Raw genomic sequence first — 16,211 nt, forward strand, 5'->3', positions numbered from 1 at the left:
TGAGCGAACATACTAACCTTCGCTGGTCTGACGTTACCATCTCTTCTGATCATATCACTATCACATTGCACCAATCCAGATGCGGATGCACGAACGATATTTATAGCACAAAGTCATCCACTTGCCCATATCATGACTTTGATTATTATCGCAAGCTTTCAGGCATTGTGGCCCTTAAAGATTCTCTCTTTCAAGCAGGCAAATTCTAACCTTTGTCACATGCAGCTGTCACCAAGACTCTTCGCTAACTACTCCACTAAGCTGGATTTAATGACTTGCTGTATGCTTCACACAGTTTTCATATTGGTGCCGCCACTACTGCAGCTACTGCTGGACTTCCTGCTTGGCTTATCAAACAGTTAGGGCATTGGACTGGCAATGCTTACCCCAGCTACATCCACCATTAACACCTAATGCAGTATGTACAATACACACGTCAAGAACTTCCTTTTGTCCTCCTTTTGTCTTCCTTTGTGTCCCAGTTCTTTTAGCTGACAATGCAAGGTGTCAATTTGCCATTACGATAGCACAACACATGGTTCCCTGTGGACTAGTTACCACGATTATTACCCATATTTCTGCAGCGATGTACTGGATTGATTGTAGAGAATTGTTCATATGTAATGCTGTGGAAAAGGTGGAACATAGTTCATAATGCCATTTCACATTTCAGTAATTGATTATTGTGGCATGCATTCATCCACAAATAATTTTTAATTTTATGATATGCTTGCATGGCACCATTCTTTCCTTTGATGCAGTATGAATGGATTCAGTAGCCATAATTAAAGTAAACAAACAAGTATAAGGAAACAAATAGTGTTGGTTAGAGACCTAGCATAAGGATCTTCAAGGATTTTAAATACCAAGGCAAAGCCAAGGTTTTTAAACACACAAAGATCTGAGAATGTGGTCTTAGAAAATGGAAGCACTTTATATGAGCATTAACATGTTGAATGCCGTGACACACCCCAGGGGAAATGGTGATACCACTATTTATTCAGGACTCATTATGTACTCATATGCAGAGTCTAGTATATTTGCCTAGCTATATACACCATCCTTCCACTGCACCAAGCTCTATCATTGCCTACTTTTCCCTAATGCTAAACAGATAACATTTTTTTACAAAGCCAGTAAGTGTACGAAACAATACACAACAATTAACAAGTAACAATGACACAATGATAGCACATGATATTAGATCTAATCCAAAATAGCCAAACTGTAAAAAAAGAGTGCGGCCCTCAAAAAGGCTATGGTGAAAAAAGATGTGAAATCCAAGGTGGCGGCCAAGAAATGGCTGTGATGGTAGGTTAATGGTAAAAATTTTAATAACGACAATTCAGGTGAATTTTGTGCCTTGGATTTCACATCTTTTTTCACCATAGCCTTTTTGAAGGCCACACTCTTTTTTTACAGCTTGGCTGTTTTGGATTAGATTTCACTTCTTTTTGTATTTGTATACTCCAAAGCCGGCCTATGGCCAGCTTTGGGGCTTTTTTAACCTATCTTTTTTTCTTTACCACAAAAAGAAGAAAAAGATGAAGCAGATTTTAAATACTTTAACTATTTCCGACTTTATCAGTAAATGTACAAAATTATATATATATTTATTACATATCAATTATTCTCTACGGATAACTTGTTTGCAGCTGATCTCTCATCTGGGTGACTTAAAATATAACTGAAGTCTCTACAGGGTGATTTGCTTGCTAGATGAACTCTCAACAGGATTTTCTCTACAGGGTTACTTGTTTCTAGCTGAATTCTCTACAGAGTGATTTGTTTGTAGCTAAACTCTCTACATGGTGGTTTCTTTGTAACCGAACTCTCTACAAGGTGACTTCTCCTAGCTGATCTTTCTACAGGGTGATTTGTTTGTAGCTGAACTCTTTACAAGGTAACTTCTTCTAGCTGATCTCTCTACAGGGTGATTTGTTTGTAGCTGAACTCTCTACAGGTGATTTGTTTGCAGCTGAACTCTCTACATGGTGGTTTCTTTATAGCTGAACTATCTACAAGGTGAATTCTTCTAGCTGAACTCTCTATACGGTGATCTTTTTGTAGCTGAACTATCTACAAAGTGATTTGTTTGCAGCTGAACTCTCTACATGATGGTTTATTTGTAGCTGAACTCTCTACAAGGTGATCACTCTACAGGATGAATTATTTGTAGCTTAACTCTCTACAAGGTGATCAGTTTGTAGCTGAACTTTCTACAGGGTGATTTAACTCTGTAACTTCTTCTGGCTGATCTTTCTACAAGGTGATTTGTTTGAAGCTGAATTCTCTACAGGGTGATTTGTTTGCAGCTGAACTCTCTACAAGGTGATCAGTTCGTAGCTGAACTTTCTACAGGGTAATTTGTTTGCAGCTGAACTTTCTACATGATGGTTTCTTTATAGATGAACTCTCTACAAGGTAACTTCTTCTAGCTGATCCTTATACAGGGCGATTTGTTTGTAGCTGAATTCTCTACAGGGTGATTTGTTTGCAGCTGAACTCTCTACAAGGTGACTTCTTCTAGCTGAACTCTCTACAGGGTGACTTTTTCGTAGCTGAACTCTCTATAGGGTGATTTTTTTTGCAGCTGAACTCTCTACATGATGGTTTCTTTGTAGCTAAACTCTCTACAAGGTGACTTCTTCTAGCTGAACTCTCTACAAGATGATCTTTTTGTAGCGGAACTCTCTACAGGGTGAATTGTTTGTAGCTGAACTCTCTACAGGGTGATTTGTTGGAGCTGATCTCTATACCGGTTACTTGTTTCTAGCTGATCTCTTGAATTATCTTCAGAGGTGACTGCTTTCTTGTTATAACTCTGTGGCTTTAAGTCTCATTCTTCTACACCATTGAAGAGTCTTTCTAAGATGATTACTCCATCTGTACAGCAATTTTCAAAGCATTACTCCAAGCGGTTTTTTTGGTAGGTGTGGCAAGTAGTCGTTTAACTACTTTTTAGCTATTCCTTTGTCTCCCTACTTTTTCTTTAACCCTTAAAATTCATAATTTCTCCTTCTATTTGCATATAGTATAACTAGTAGAACATTTTGTAAACTAGGATTATTGAATATTATTGACTAAATAAATAATGCTGCTAAATTAATTAGTTGCAAATGTTTATACAGCATATTATTTACACTTACTATTATGATCCACTATTGTTACAGTAGCATTGTAAAGATGACCAACAGTCACAAACATAGGTAGTGAGGATGGATCAATGTAGAGATCAAAATTTTCATTACATTCAGTAACATTGTCATTGGTAATGGGAACACTAATTGTAACTCTGGTCCCTCCAGCAGGAAATGTGACAGTGTATGGTCCAGAATCATAATCAACACCTCCTGTAATATTCTCACTGTTAACATGTTGTTAAAGTTTGGTCTACTCACCAGTTGCAGTAATGTCATTACTTCTAACTTGTACAGTAATATCAGTTGATGATGGGTTACTGAGAACTAGTACAGGTTGTGCTGGTCCATTGCTCTCACCAATACTGTAACCTGACTGACTGAACATTACTATACAATAGAAACAATATCACCAAGCAGTACAAATTTCAAAATGTGCAGACACGTATAAATAGCTATGCATTGTTAAACACAGTTGCAATGTAATGATTCATGGGTAGATATAGGGTCTGGCCACATCTTTAAAACTGCATGTAGGGAATTGTGGAGCTCTAATAATTGATGTTACCTTTCACTACATATATACTAGTTTTTTTATAGATGTCTGTCATGGTGCAATATAGCAATAGCCATTCTTACCAGTGGTGTAGCTATCATTGAAACAATCAAGGTAGTTTCCTTACTTAAAGAGTTTAGGAAAAATAAAATACTGAGATACTTTAACAGAGTAGTGACAAGTTCAAACAAAACAGTCACACTACACTAGTTAACTCTAATACAGCAGTCATATATGTCTCTTGTTTACTATTTTAAGTGAGGTGGTTTTGTACTTACAGCTATTGTTCTTTGCTACAATAGACACTGTGGCAGCTGCAATCCTTCCTCTTTGCAGACCCATACCATATCCAGTACTATCAATGTATAGTCTAAGACTAAACTGTTCAGTTGGTTCATCAATATCATCAGCTACTATTGGAATACTAGCTGTGGCTGTAGTAGCTCCACTTGTGAAGGTAGCAGTGTATCGACCAGGAGTGAAATCTGCTCCAGCTGCAATAGGTCAATATCAGTATTGTAAATGCAAAAGCGTATTCTATAATATGTATATAGTATATACATATATACAATATTTACAAGAGTAAACAAAATTAAGTATTTCATATGACCATGTGGGACTATAATAATAAAATAAGGGCATCATCAATAAACTCTTACAAAACTACACCATCACTTAGTAATTTGAATGGACCCACCATCAATAATCACGATTACATTCCATTGAAATATGGTGATGAAACAGCTTAGGCACAAGCTGAACATTCACAACACTAATTGTCTTGTCTGTCACACAAGATACCGTTTGAGTCTGTAGTAAGTGCAACAGCAACTGACTACCTAGACACTGTTTAATAGCTCCTTGTAGTTTGCTCCTTGTTCAACCATTAAAACTACACTAATTTGAAACCTCAAAGACTTCCATGGACTGTTTTCTAACAACATCACTCTGTTTAAGTTGTTTTGACCACATATCAATGTAGTGCAATTATAAATTGATAGTCGCTCCAATCAAAATGGCAGAAAAGTGCTGCTAAGCAATGACGTATTTTTGGAAAGAGTCTATTGATGTGTGAATTAATCCTTATGTGGGAATTAAAATTGTACATTAGTTTAACCACTATCATATAATACGGTAGTGTATGGATCATGAGGGTTTGGGCTTTTCTGGCTAAAAAAATATCAAGGAGAAGCTTGATTTCTTTGCTGTTCAATATCACTTTAATTTGGCCCAATGTATGCCTTTTCACCAACCACAGCAGCATCATGGAGTTACCTTTGTTCTCCCATTTCTTTCCCACTACCACATAGGTGTTTATTTGTGGTGGCTGAATCACCAGAATCACTTGTCAATTTCCATAGTGAGTGGATTGCTCGTAGAGGTGCTTCTTGCACTGTTCTTCAAAAACAATGCTATATAATGGCTGGTAAAAACAAAACAGAATGACTGTTCTGTACTGCAGGTGTATATTGTACCGTATGCATACGGTGCATACCATACGCGTACAGTATATTCCATACACGTACGGTGAAATATTTGTGCCATGCGAGTATGGTATATACCGTATACCGTACGTGTACAGTTTAACTGTACGTATATAATAACTACATGTTCCATAATCCACATATGTATAGATTATGTACACCTATATAAATGGGTGTGGTTAAACTTACAGATAGTAGCACATAGTCTCTGTAAGTGGGCATGTTTATGAAGAGACTAGACCTCGAGCTATATAGACGATGATGCGTAACACATTTAATGTTTCATAATGCGTACATGTAGCAGTAGTAGCTAAGCCACCGAGTCCTATACTGTAGTTAATATTGGCTAATGGGATTGAACAAAAGTATAACTACTAACCTAATAACCGATTAGGAGCTGCTGCTTTGGTTTTATTGCTGTTTTTGACGCAAGCCGCAGTGTAATTATGCACTAGTCCTTAATGCTAGACAAACCAGGCCCCTTTTCAGGTGGGTAAAATGGGTCGACGGAGCCACACTATCGATAATAAGTAGGCGTGGGGCTGTAGCAGCAATGCAGCATTATACGCTGTTTTAATGCGAGCCACAGTGTAATCATGCACAAGTTCTTGACTTAATACTAGATAAACCAGACTCTTTTCAGGTACCTAAAAAGAGTTGACGGAACCAGACTAAGAAGTAGGCATGGGGCTATAACAGCAACGCGGCATTATATACACGTTAATAGACTTCCAGATCATCAAACTAGCTAATTATTTTGTGTCGCCTGCACTTGACCCTAGATAGTTATTATCTCATCATGCTATGCTTTGTGGGTTTTTTTCCCATTTGGTGACCCTTTTTTTTGTCTAAGTTTTACTGTCGGTTCAACAGCGAGCCCGGCTTATTGAACCGACTTTTGGTTCATCATCCATTACCAATTTTATATTATACCTATATGGTATGGATTGCCACACCGTACGCGTACAGTACGTACCATATGCATACGTATATACCATATGGGTATACACATATGGTATGTACCGTACATGTATGGTACAATATATGCCTGTGGTACAGAACATGGCTACTACATGTCTTAGTACTTGTTAGTTAGGATGCACACAATTTTCAGGGTAACTGGATTGATTGTGAGGCACTTCTTGCACTGTTCTTCATTTGTAATGCTGCATAACAGAGTGTACAGAGGATTAAATGCCTACCATAATCTCAATAATAAATTTAAAATTACTATTGATTTTTTCCATGTAGTAAACAAAGCTGGTTTTAATGCTTTCAGCATATGCAAACCTTAACTTATCCCTACTATCCTAATATAAACATTGCATTGATACATATGTATACATATAGACAGACAAATAGTCACAGAGTAACCTGTAGCAGATGATGACCTGTCCTCATAAGCAATTATAGTAACACGGAAGGTTTCTAATTGTAGTTTCCCTGAAAACTGAACAGTGATGTCAACTGAACCAGCTGATTCCACTACTAAAATATTTTGGTGTGCAAACTCCACACAAGTCACTGTTGGAAAATAGCATCATATACAGCAATAAATTAATGTACATATATAACCTTGTCATTGTTAGATGTTTATTTTAATTAATTCTTTACAAACACAACCAAGCTGTAAAAAGGGTCCAACAGTTTTCGAAAGGTAAAAATTGTGAAATCAAATGTGGTATAGCCAAGAATTATGGTTCAGTATTTAAAAAGTGTTATACATTATAAGATTATTGTACTTATTGCCACTATACAACATGTGGTTCTTTTAAGCATTTTAAAAATCTTAGCATGAGCATGCATACATAGCTATCAGTATCACCCTTTATCCTTTTAGATACAAAGATACAAACCACTAAAGAAAATTGCCAGTGTTGGTTCTGCTGTGTTTAGCAGGTATTGATGATAATGCAATGATAAATCAACGCAACAGCACAGCAAGATTACAGCAACAGCAAAAATAATTACAACACATACCAGTGCTATTCTAGAATGTTCTATTTCTAATTAATGTGAATTCCTATTACATCATAAAAGTTACTAAATATACTACAGTTCCTCCCTCCTTAATCATAAGTTAGTCTATCAGGAGGTTGACAAATTGTCGTTGGGTAATGACTTTGACTGAAAGTTTGCACATCAGGCAGAACACCAGATTCGTGCAACTGGAAATGGAAGTTGAAAGTCCATTAAATCATTAACTTTTTCATCAGTCTTGTACAGTTCACAACTCTTTAGCAATTGATCAACATGTCGCTTCCAGATCTTGCCATTGACTAATACTTCATAGTTCATCGGACCTAGCCTGGACAGTATGGTCCCTGGAACCCATTTAGGCTCTCCATTGTAGTTCTCAACAAGCACAGGCCAGTTCAATTCAAACTGTCTTTCCTTACTTCTCTTGTCATGGTGGCTCTTCTGGTCAGTCTGTTTACTGCTAACAGTTGCAGAGACACTTGGTGTTAACAAGCTAAGTCTGGTACAAATCTGATGATGAAAAAGTAATTAGGCAGGCGATCCTCCTGTTGTAGAATTTGGAGTACTACGATACACAATCAGAAACCTTGCTAATATAGTATCAAGGGAACCCGTGTCATTCTTAGCAGCCTTCATCACTTTCTTAAATGTTCATATGAACCTCTCAGCCTCACCATTGGTGGAGGGATGGTAAGGGGATGACCTGATGTGTTTAATTCCATTCTATTGTAGAAACTGTTCAAATAAGTTGGAAGTGAACTGTGCCTATTGTCTTTAACTATCTGTTCAGGTAAACCATATCTTTCCTAGCTCTACAATTGTCTTGTCCCCTCTGGCCATTTTGAATGGGCATCGACAACGATCAAGTATGACCTACCCATGAATGGGCCAGCAAAGTCCACATGTAAACGTTGCCATGGTCATGATGGCTGTGATAAACCTCGTTATATCCTTAGACTCAGAGCAAGACAGCACAACGATTTATCTTCACTCAAATAACCAACTGACTAACAAAGAGCATAGTGTGTGCAATGTACAACTAGGGTGTTGATTACCATACAATACATGATCATATACAATATAGTCCTACTATTACAAAAGTTACAAATAACACTGATAATTACAAATCCAGTCTGTTACATGGCCAAGTCACGGATGTAGAGTTGATGGCGCTGGCTTGTTCCTCAGACTTTGACAAGGTTCACATTTCTGTACTGTCTCTTCGATCTGTTTGTCTATACTGGGCCACCAGAGGAGGTTGGTCACACGCCATAAGCCTATGATGTAAAATTACACAACCAAACATTGTTCTAGGTGTTAAGACTTGTTTAGCAGCTAGGAAAACAGTGCATTGAACTGAGAAGGTTTGTAAGGATGCTGGTACGCTCTGGTATGGATATAAAATCTGTCTTTTAGAATATTAAGAGGCGTGAAGGCTAAATTAGTACAAATCTTTCTTTGAGATCACGAGATGAATGATGACGCATGACTAACCTCCTCTGCTAGGCCACCATACATGGGTTCTTGCAAGCAATTTCATCTTAACAATTCCAATGTGTCCAGTGTGGAGTTCTTCCAATACTCTTCCCTGCAGCTTATAAGGAACAATTACCTTCATACCCTACATTAAACAACCACATTTTATAGTAAGTTCTAGCCTTTGTATGTAGAAAGGATGCAAATATTCACTGAACTTGTGTGGCCAATCATCCTTGGTGTACAGTAATACTTTCGACAACAAGGGGTCTTTCGCTGTTTCTGAACGTAACTGTTGCGGTGCCACTGGTAAGGTTCCAATCTACTGAATATTGAAAAGACTTGCAGAGTCATCAGTGGCTGGTGATGAAGTATTGTCTAGAGGTAGTCTTGACAGACAATCAGCATTGACATGCCTCTTGGTTGGATGAAACACACTATCATAGTTATAGGCTGATAGAATAATAGCCCATCTCTGAAGATGTGCCGCTGCAAGTGCAGGTAGACCTGCTTTTGGACTCAGGATGGCGGTGAGAGGCTTGTGGTCAGTCACTAACAAAAATTTACAATTGTAGATGTATTGATGAAATTTCTTGATGCCGAAAATTATTGCCAGGGCCTCTTTTTCCCCTTCAGCATAGTTTTGTTCGGCTTTCGACAATGTTCTTGTGCCAAAAGCTATCAGTCTTTCCTTGCCTGAGGGTATCACATGAGATATGACTGCACCTACCCCATAGGGTGATGCATCACATGCTAACCTCGGTGGTAATGTTGAGTCATAGTAGTCCTAGTGAACTAGAACTGGTTTGGCAGATAGTTGAGACTTGAGTTTCCTGGCTTAGGAATTGGGTATTTGTGACCCAGTCTGGGAAAACCGGGCTTATCGCCTATTTAAAAGTATCGAAAAATGCCGATTTTAAGTATTTAGTGTGTTATAGCTCGCCAATGGTTGAAGCTATGTGTACCAAATTTTCACACGTTTAACACCAATTCCTACCTTCCAGAGCATCCACTGTGCAAGTAGCCAACAACTAAGTTTCCCACCATTTTAGATAGTTTTTAAACTGAGGTTGACTGTATCAGGCGAGCTGCAAATTGGGTGGGAGGTGGGGGCCCTGGAAGGCAGGCACGATGGTGTTCAAAAGTTGAAAAGGAAGGCCAAGGGATGAATTAGGCCACGTTGTGGCTCAAAACTGGCTAAAATGAAAGAAAATTCACAGCAGAGGTACTTATTCAACGCCACAGAGCTGTACAGCCACAAACAGTCATCCCAGGCTGACCAGAGCTCCATTAAGGCCCCACATCACACATACAGATCACCACTGGGCTTGGGAAAAGCATCCAGCAAAACCAGACCACTCAAGTCTAGCTGACTTTGATTGTGGAATTAGATAGTTTATTCATGTAGCTTTGTGTCCTGGGTGAAAAATCGAATCTGCTGACATGGGCAATAAAACCGGTTTTCTTAGACTGGGTCACATTTGTCAATCTATAGAACAGGGTTAACCGTTACTTTAAAGTCACTACAAAGTCAGACTGTGCCGTCTGACTTGGGTACTGGTACCACTGGTGTATCCCAATCACTATATTTCACACTCTCAATTACACCCATATGTTGCAGACGTGTCAAATCTTTCTCAATGGCTTCATGAAGAGCATAAGGTGTGGCCTTTGTTCTACAAAACTTGGGTGTTGAATCAGGCTTAACAGAAAGCCATGCCTGTACTCCTGTCATTGTACCCAACTTGTCCTTGAAAAGAGCGTGATGCTTGTGGAGTAGTCCATCGACAGTTGTAGAAACATGCATACTTGATTTCTTTCCAGCTAAGCTTGATATGCTGGAGCCAGTTACGGCCCAGTAGAGGTGGACCATTCCCTGCAACAACTACCAATGGTAGCATAATTTACTGCCCTTGGTAACTGACATTTACATTAGCTTCTCCTTCCAATGTCAGAGGCTCACCAGTATAGGTCTTCAATAACAATTTGGATTGTCAAAGTTTCAATTGCGGTAACAGTTCTCGACACATTTCAGATGAGATAACTGAAACTGCAGTGCCTGTATCAAGAGTCATCTTTACTGGTGTTCCATCAATGAGTAATTAGACAATGATTCCACCATCTGACTGTTTCTTAGCTGTAAACATTCCAAATTCTTCTTCAGTCTCTGGTTGTTTGACAAAACCTGTTTGTTTTTGGCACTTTGGTTTTAGGATTGTAGGCTGGCACTTTCTTATCACCTTGCTTTTGGGATGCCTTACACATTTTTGCAATATGATCTTTCTTGCCACAGTTATTGCATTTTTGTGTTCTGATATGGCATTTCTCTTGTGGGTGATCCCTGCGGTTTGCAAGTGAATTTCATGGCTTCCAGGTACAGTTCCAACAGGCTAGACTGTTTTGTGGCTGCCTCCATACCCTGTGCAAATTCAGTGGCTTTCTGTAAGGTCAATTCTTTCTCAGCTAAAAGTCTCTTTTGAATCTGTCCACTTTGCAACCCACACACTAACCTATCTCTCAAAGCTTTATCTACTTTGTCTGCGAATTCACAGTGCTGTGATAGTTTACGCAGCTCAGCGAGATATTGGGCTATTGTTTCCCCTTCCTTCTGGTTTCGTTGGTGAAACTTGAAATAACGCTCTGCTTTCATCGGTGGTTTTGGATCCAGGTGATTCTTAATCAGGTCATTATAACTTATGGTTGCTGGTTTTGTCAGAGCAATGATTGTTCGCAACAGTTCATAAGCCTTCACTCCCAGAAAGGACAGACACTTTCTTTTCGTCTTTAATATCTCATTTGCGACGAAAAAGGATAGTAGTCTTTCTACAAAAGCGGTCCAATCGTCCGTGTCAGCTAGGGTTGAAACTGCCAAGTAAGTTACGTGATGCCACCATGCATCCTCGTTGCCAGAGTAGTGTTTACCAGGTATTGATAATAATCACAATGATAAATCAATTAACACAACAGCACAGCAAGATTACAGCAATAGCGAAAATAATTACAACACGTGCCAGCATTATTCTAGAATGTTCTATTTCTAATTAATGTGCATTCCTATTACACCATAATAGTTACTAAATATACTACAGGTTCAGCAGTTAAATCCTGGTTCTTGGGAATGGAGGTCTCTGCTTTGAACCCATGTTAACTTCCTTGAACCTTTTTTGCCTCCTCATCATGCACATGTGGTCATTACTATAGAGGGCTAGAATGACGTTTGTCTTAATGTCCAGAAAGTAAACTATTAAGCAAACTTTGGGTGCTGGCATCGACATTTATCCCTCAAGTTTAAAAATAATGTGTCAGTGCCACACCATGACATTGGTATATTGAATGCCTAGACTACGTACATCTGAACACTAACTAGACAGATGCTATAGCATCGAGGGGCGAGCCTGATCAAGTTAAGTAGTGATGCTCATGCATTATAATGGATTGAGATGATATTGCCACAAAAAATGAATAATTGCAAAGTACATAAAGCAATAATTGTACAAGTGTCATTTAATAAGCAGTACGTTCATGACGCAACCTGTGATACGGAAGTAACTGTGTCCTTTGAATTAATGGTATACACCAGTACAGGTGCTGACAACAACTGGTCTTCAAGGTCGATGCTGCTTGTGTGAGGCACTGCATACGCCAAGATCTGATTTAGAATATCATTGAAAATGGTGACTTTATAAAAGGGTCGTCAAATGATGGCAGTTGGCGTGTAACAGCACTATCATTGCAATCCGTAGCGGCAACTTGTTCTCCTTGTCTTCTCCTTTCGGATACAACACGTTCTCTTCTTCGTTGCGACAAAGCCCTTCATTGATCTACAGTCATCTGTGCATACCTGCCTCTATCATATTCCCTACGTCTTGCAAGTCGCTCTTCTCTTTGCTCGGGGGTTTCCCTATTCCGCCTGGCTCTGTACTGCTCCCTCCTTGTCCTCAATCTTTCTTCTCTTTCCATCTGCAATCTAATCCTGGCATGGTTCACCTTACGACTGAGCAATATTTAGAAATGGTATGATATTTCCGTGCACACACACCGTGGCATGGTTGACCTTATGAACCATATTTAGAAATGGCGTGATATTTCCGTGCACATACTCCGTGGCATGGTTGACCGTACGAACCATATTTAGAAGTGGCATGATATTTTCGTGCACGTACTCCGTGGCATGGTTCACCGTACGAACCACATTTAGAAGTGGCATGATATTTTCGTGCACGTACTCCGTGGCATAGTTCACCGTACGAGCGATATTTAGAATTTTCGTAGTTTTCCGTTTTCGATCGCGAATGGTTCACCGTACGAAATCTCTCGCTAGTGTGGGGCTCACTCAGGCTCGCCCCAATGATTCTAGCTTGTCTTGTCCAGAAGTGAGCTAACAGTAAGGACATTTTGTTTTTGGCTTTACCGATTTTTGTTTGATGAATGTAAACAACCACCGGCTAGAGCACAGTATTTAGCAACCCAGCCACAGGTTTCTATTGGATTTAGCAACCTCAGACATCAAAGGAGATATTACATACAATTTTCTAAAATTTCTTATATAATTATGTGTATAGCTATATATATCTACAATCTGTAACTTATTCTCATAAATGCCTTATACTGTAGGTGTGACAGAAATAGTTTTTCAATGGGAATAACCATCTCTGGTCCATCTATGAAGATCACTGTGCATTGGTATTTAAGTTTCCTACTGTTAAGTTCAATGCATGTATTTGTAACAAAGTCAGTGTTGTTCATGTATATCTCAGGATGGCTGGCTACAATGGACCTTATCTGCATTGATGTCACAACGTAAAAATGGCAGCAATAGTGTGGGGACTTTGTACAGGGTTGTATTGGGACTTTGGGAGAGATGGTGTTTCGCTATGATAATGTTAATATACAGATATAGCAAAAAGGGGCAAGGTGAGGCATACATACTTACTTTCAAGATAAATGTGCACAATTATATATCTGTATCAAAACTTAGATCTGGTTTTGCCTGGTGGGATTATTTTGCATCACCACATCATGCTAACTAGCCTCTTACCTTCATTATCTGATGGTTCCATGTTGTGAAAGTCACAAAACAAGGCTCATTTTAGTTACTACAAATAAAAATGTGATGAAATCCCCACACTAACACTGCCATTTTGTCACTTATGACATCAATGCGGATAAGGTCCATTGAATTACATATCCTACCAGGGAGCTTCACTGTGAAAATTGACTCATTTAAAGAATGAATCACAGATGTACAACATATGTAAGTAGTAATAATTACTGCTTGGGTTGTATGGCATATATACTGTGTCTTGATAACACTGCCACTATACCATAGTGTGGTACCACAATAATACACCAGCGACTGTGTGGTAGATCTTATAGGATACATCATGTTTCAGTGTTGCTTACCTGGAGATGGTAAAGGTAAAGGAATATCCACAACATGAATTATTATATCATGTCTTAGTAACTCAGTTCCTTCTGCACTAACTGCTACTTGTAACTCATAATCATCCAGTGGAATAGGATCAGATGTTGCTGATGATAGTGAACATGATTCAATAAGATCAGGAAGATACAATTCATAGTAATCCTGAAATGCTATATGAGTAGTATCTCCATTGCCAAAATAAAAGTATGGATTATCAGATGGATAGAGATGGAATGTGATTTCATCAATATAATCATAATTAGTATGACTTCTATGAAAGAGATCAGTAGTGATGAACAACAAGTCCTTAAATTCTCCAATTGTATCAGGTGGAATAAAAATTTCATAGAGTGTAGAGTCCATCCAATACTGAACTCTATCTGGTACTATAATAGTATATAAATGCACATGGTACTGTATTTAATGAATACAACTGCATCTTTAACTGAATTACCATGGCAACAAACCATGACCAACAGCAAAACTGAAGTTATTTACTAGACAGTTTAGTAGCCATGATAGCCATGCAAGTGCTAGTTCAAGGCACTCAGCAAAGCAAAAAGCAAACCCAAAGAGTGCAAATGCAGCAAAAAGTACAAATTAAGAATCTGATTATAGGGTACATAAAACTGCTTAGGTCAGCATTTATTAATTACTAATTGCTTCCTGTTACCCTCCCACATACCAGGCATTAGTATTATCTTGAAACATATATATTTCTGGTTAAATTATCGAGATACTCTAATAGCACTCAGTTATTCTACTACAACAATCAAAACCATCATACAGTACGATAGTATCATACAGTACAATAGTAACTGTATAGTAGGGACCACAAAGGAGTAGGCGTGGCCCACGAATTAAAATCGTTCAAAAACCAGCCTCGATTTTACCTTACGACGATGAGGCAGTATTGTTGAGGTAAAACTAAGCCCAAAACAGCTTTCAGATCGACCTGAAACGCTTTCAACAAGTTGCTACGGAATTTAAAAACTTTTTTATTCAACAGAATTTTCTACTGACTGACTGAGTAACTGACTGACTGACTGATGCCTTCAGACAAGCGTAACTCGATAACGGCTAAGGCTACGGGGTTGATTTTTTCACTGTTCAACGTCTCTTCGGCCCGACAGGTGCCTTTTGGCATACCGCAGTACGTGCAATGTATTCTTCATGGACTTACCAGTGTCCTCCTTTGTGTCCTATTCATCTTGCTGACAGGGAAAGGTGTTGATTTGGCGCGAGCACGTGATGGCTTCCCTTCGAAACGGAAATCGTCCGTATTTTTCATCATGATGGCTATTTCGATTGCAGAGGTGCTTTTCAAACAGTTCTTGATTCATACTGCTATGTAACGGGTTGAACATAGCCTACAGCGAAGCATAATGGATACTTCACTTTTCAGATGATAATTAATATGATTGGGGTGCGCGGCACGATTTCTTTCTTTTGGTATGCGTGGATTTTAGAGGTGCTTTTCGAACAGTTCTTGATTCGAAATGCTGTGTAACGGGTTGAACATAGTGACAACGAAGCGTAATGGATACTTCACTTTTCAGACAATAATTGATATAGCTGGGGTGAGTGGTGCCTTTTCAGATGCGATATACATGGGTTTACCAGTCATAATAAAATTATTTACAGAAAAGTTAACATACAAGTACACGAAAAAATTAGGAGTTTTCAACTAGAGTAGGGACCATAGCACATCAATAAAAAGTACTGAAACAAGTTGGAGTAGTCCATGATATTAAATAACTGTAAACAATAAGAAGTGCTATATCCCTACCGTGCATTTCCATTATGGTATCTTGAGCACAGTAGGGATATAACACTTCTTATTGTTTTACAGTGATTTAATATCATGCACTACTCCAACTTGTTTCAGTACTTTTTATCGATGTGCTATGGTCTCTACTCTAGTTGAAAATTCCTAATTTTTTTTGTGTACTTGTTATTAAAATACTGGAAAGCATTATATAGATTCAAATTTTACTTGATAAAAGTGCTTTGTTGTTGTCAATTACACATTTATAAAAGGTTTACAAGCCTTTAAAACATTCATTGTAGTAACAATGGTGTGCTAGTCTGTTGTTTGAAACCAGTTAGCTAGTGTACGTTGTATCCTCATTTTGAAGGTTCATCAATTA

General features: G+C 38.5%; 1 protein-coding gene across 1 annotated transcript in view; it reads right to left on the bottom strand.

The window, feature by feature from the left end:
• The window catches only part of LOC136262033 (adhesion G-protein coupled receptor V1-like), a 180,945-nt gene that overhangs the window by 156,396 nt on the left and 8,338 nt on the right, over window positions 1-16,211 (bottom strand). Inside the window, exons 2-6 of the mRNA XM_066056162.1 lie at window positions 14,040-14,447; window positions 6,555-6,704; window positions 3,975-4,190; window positions 3,402-3,530; window positions 3,150-3,353 (exon numbers count right to left, since the gene is read on the bottom strand). Of these exons, the coding sequence (XP_065912234.1) occupies window positions 3,150-3,353; window positions 3,402-3,530; window positions 3,975-4,190; window positions 6,555-6,704; window positions 14,040-14,447 (1,107 nt within the window). The remainder of the gene's footprint in view (window positions 1-3,149; window positions 3,354-3,401; window positions 3,531-3,974; window positions 4,191-6,554; window positions 6,705-14,039; window positions 14,448-16,211) is intronic.

This window comes from Dysidea avara, chromosome 7, assembly GCF_963678975.1.
Source record: "Dysidea avara chromosome 7, odDysAvar1.4, whole genome shotgun sequence".
In the NCBI taxonomy this organism is placed as follows: domain Eukaryota; kingdom Metazoa; phylum Porifera; class Demospongiae; order Dictyoceratida; family Dysideidae; genus Dysidea; species Dysidea avara.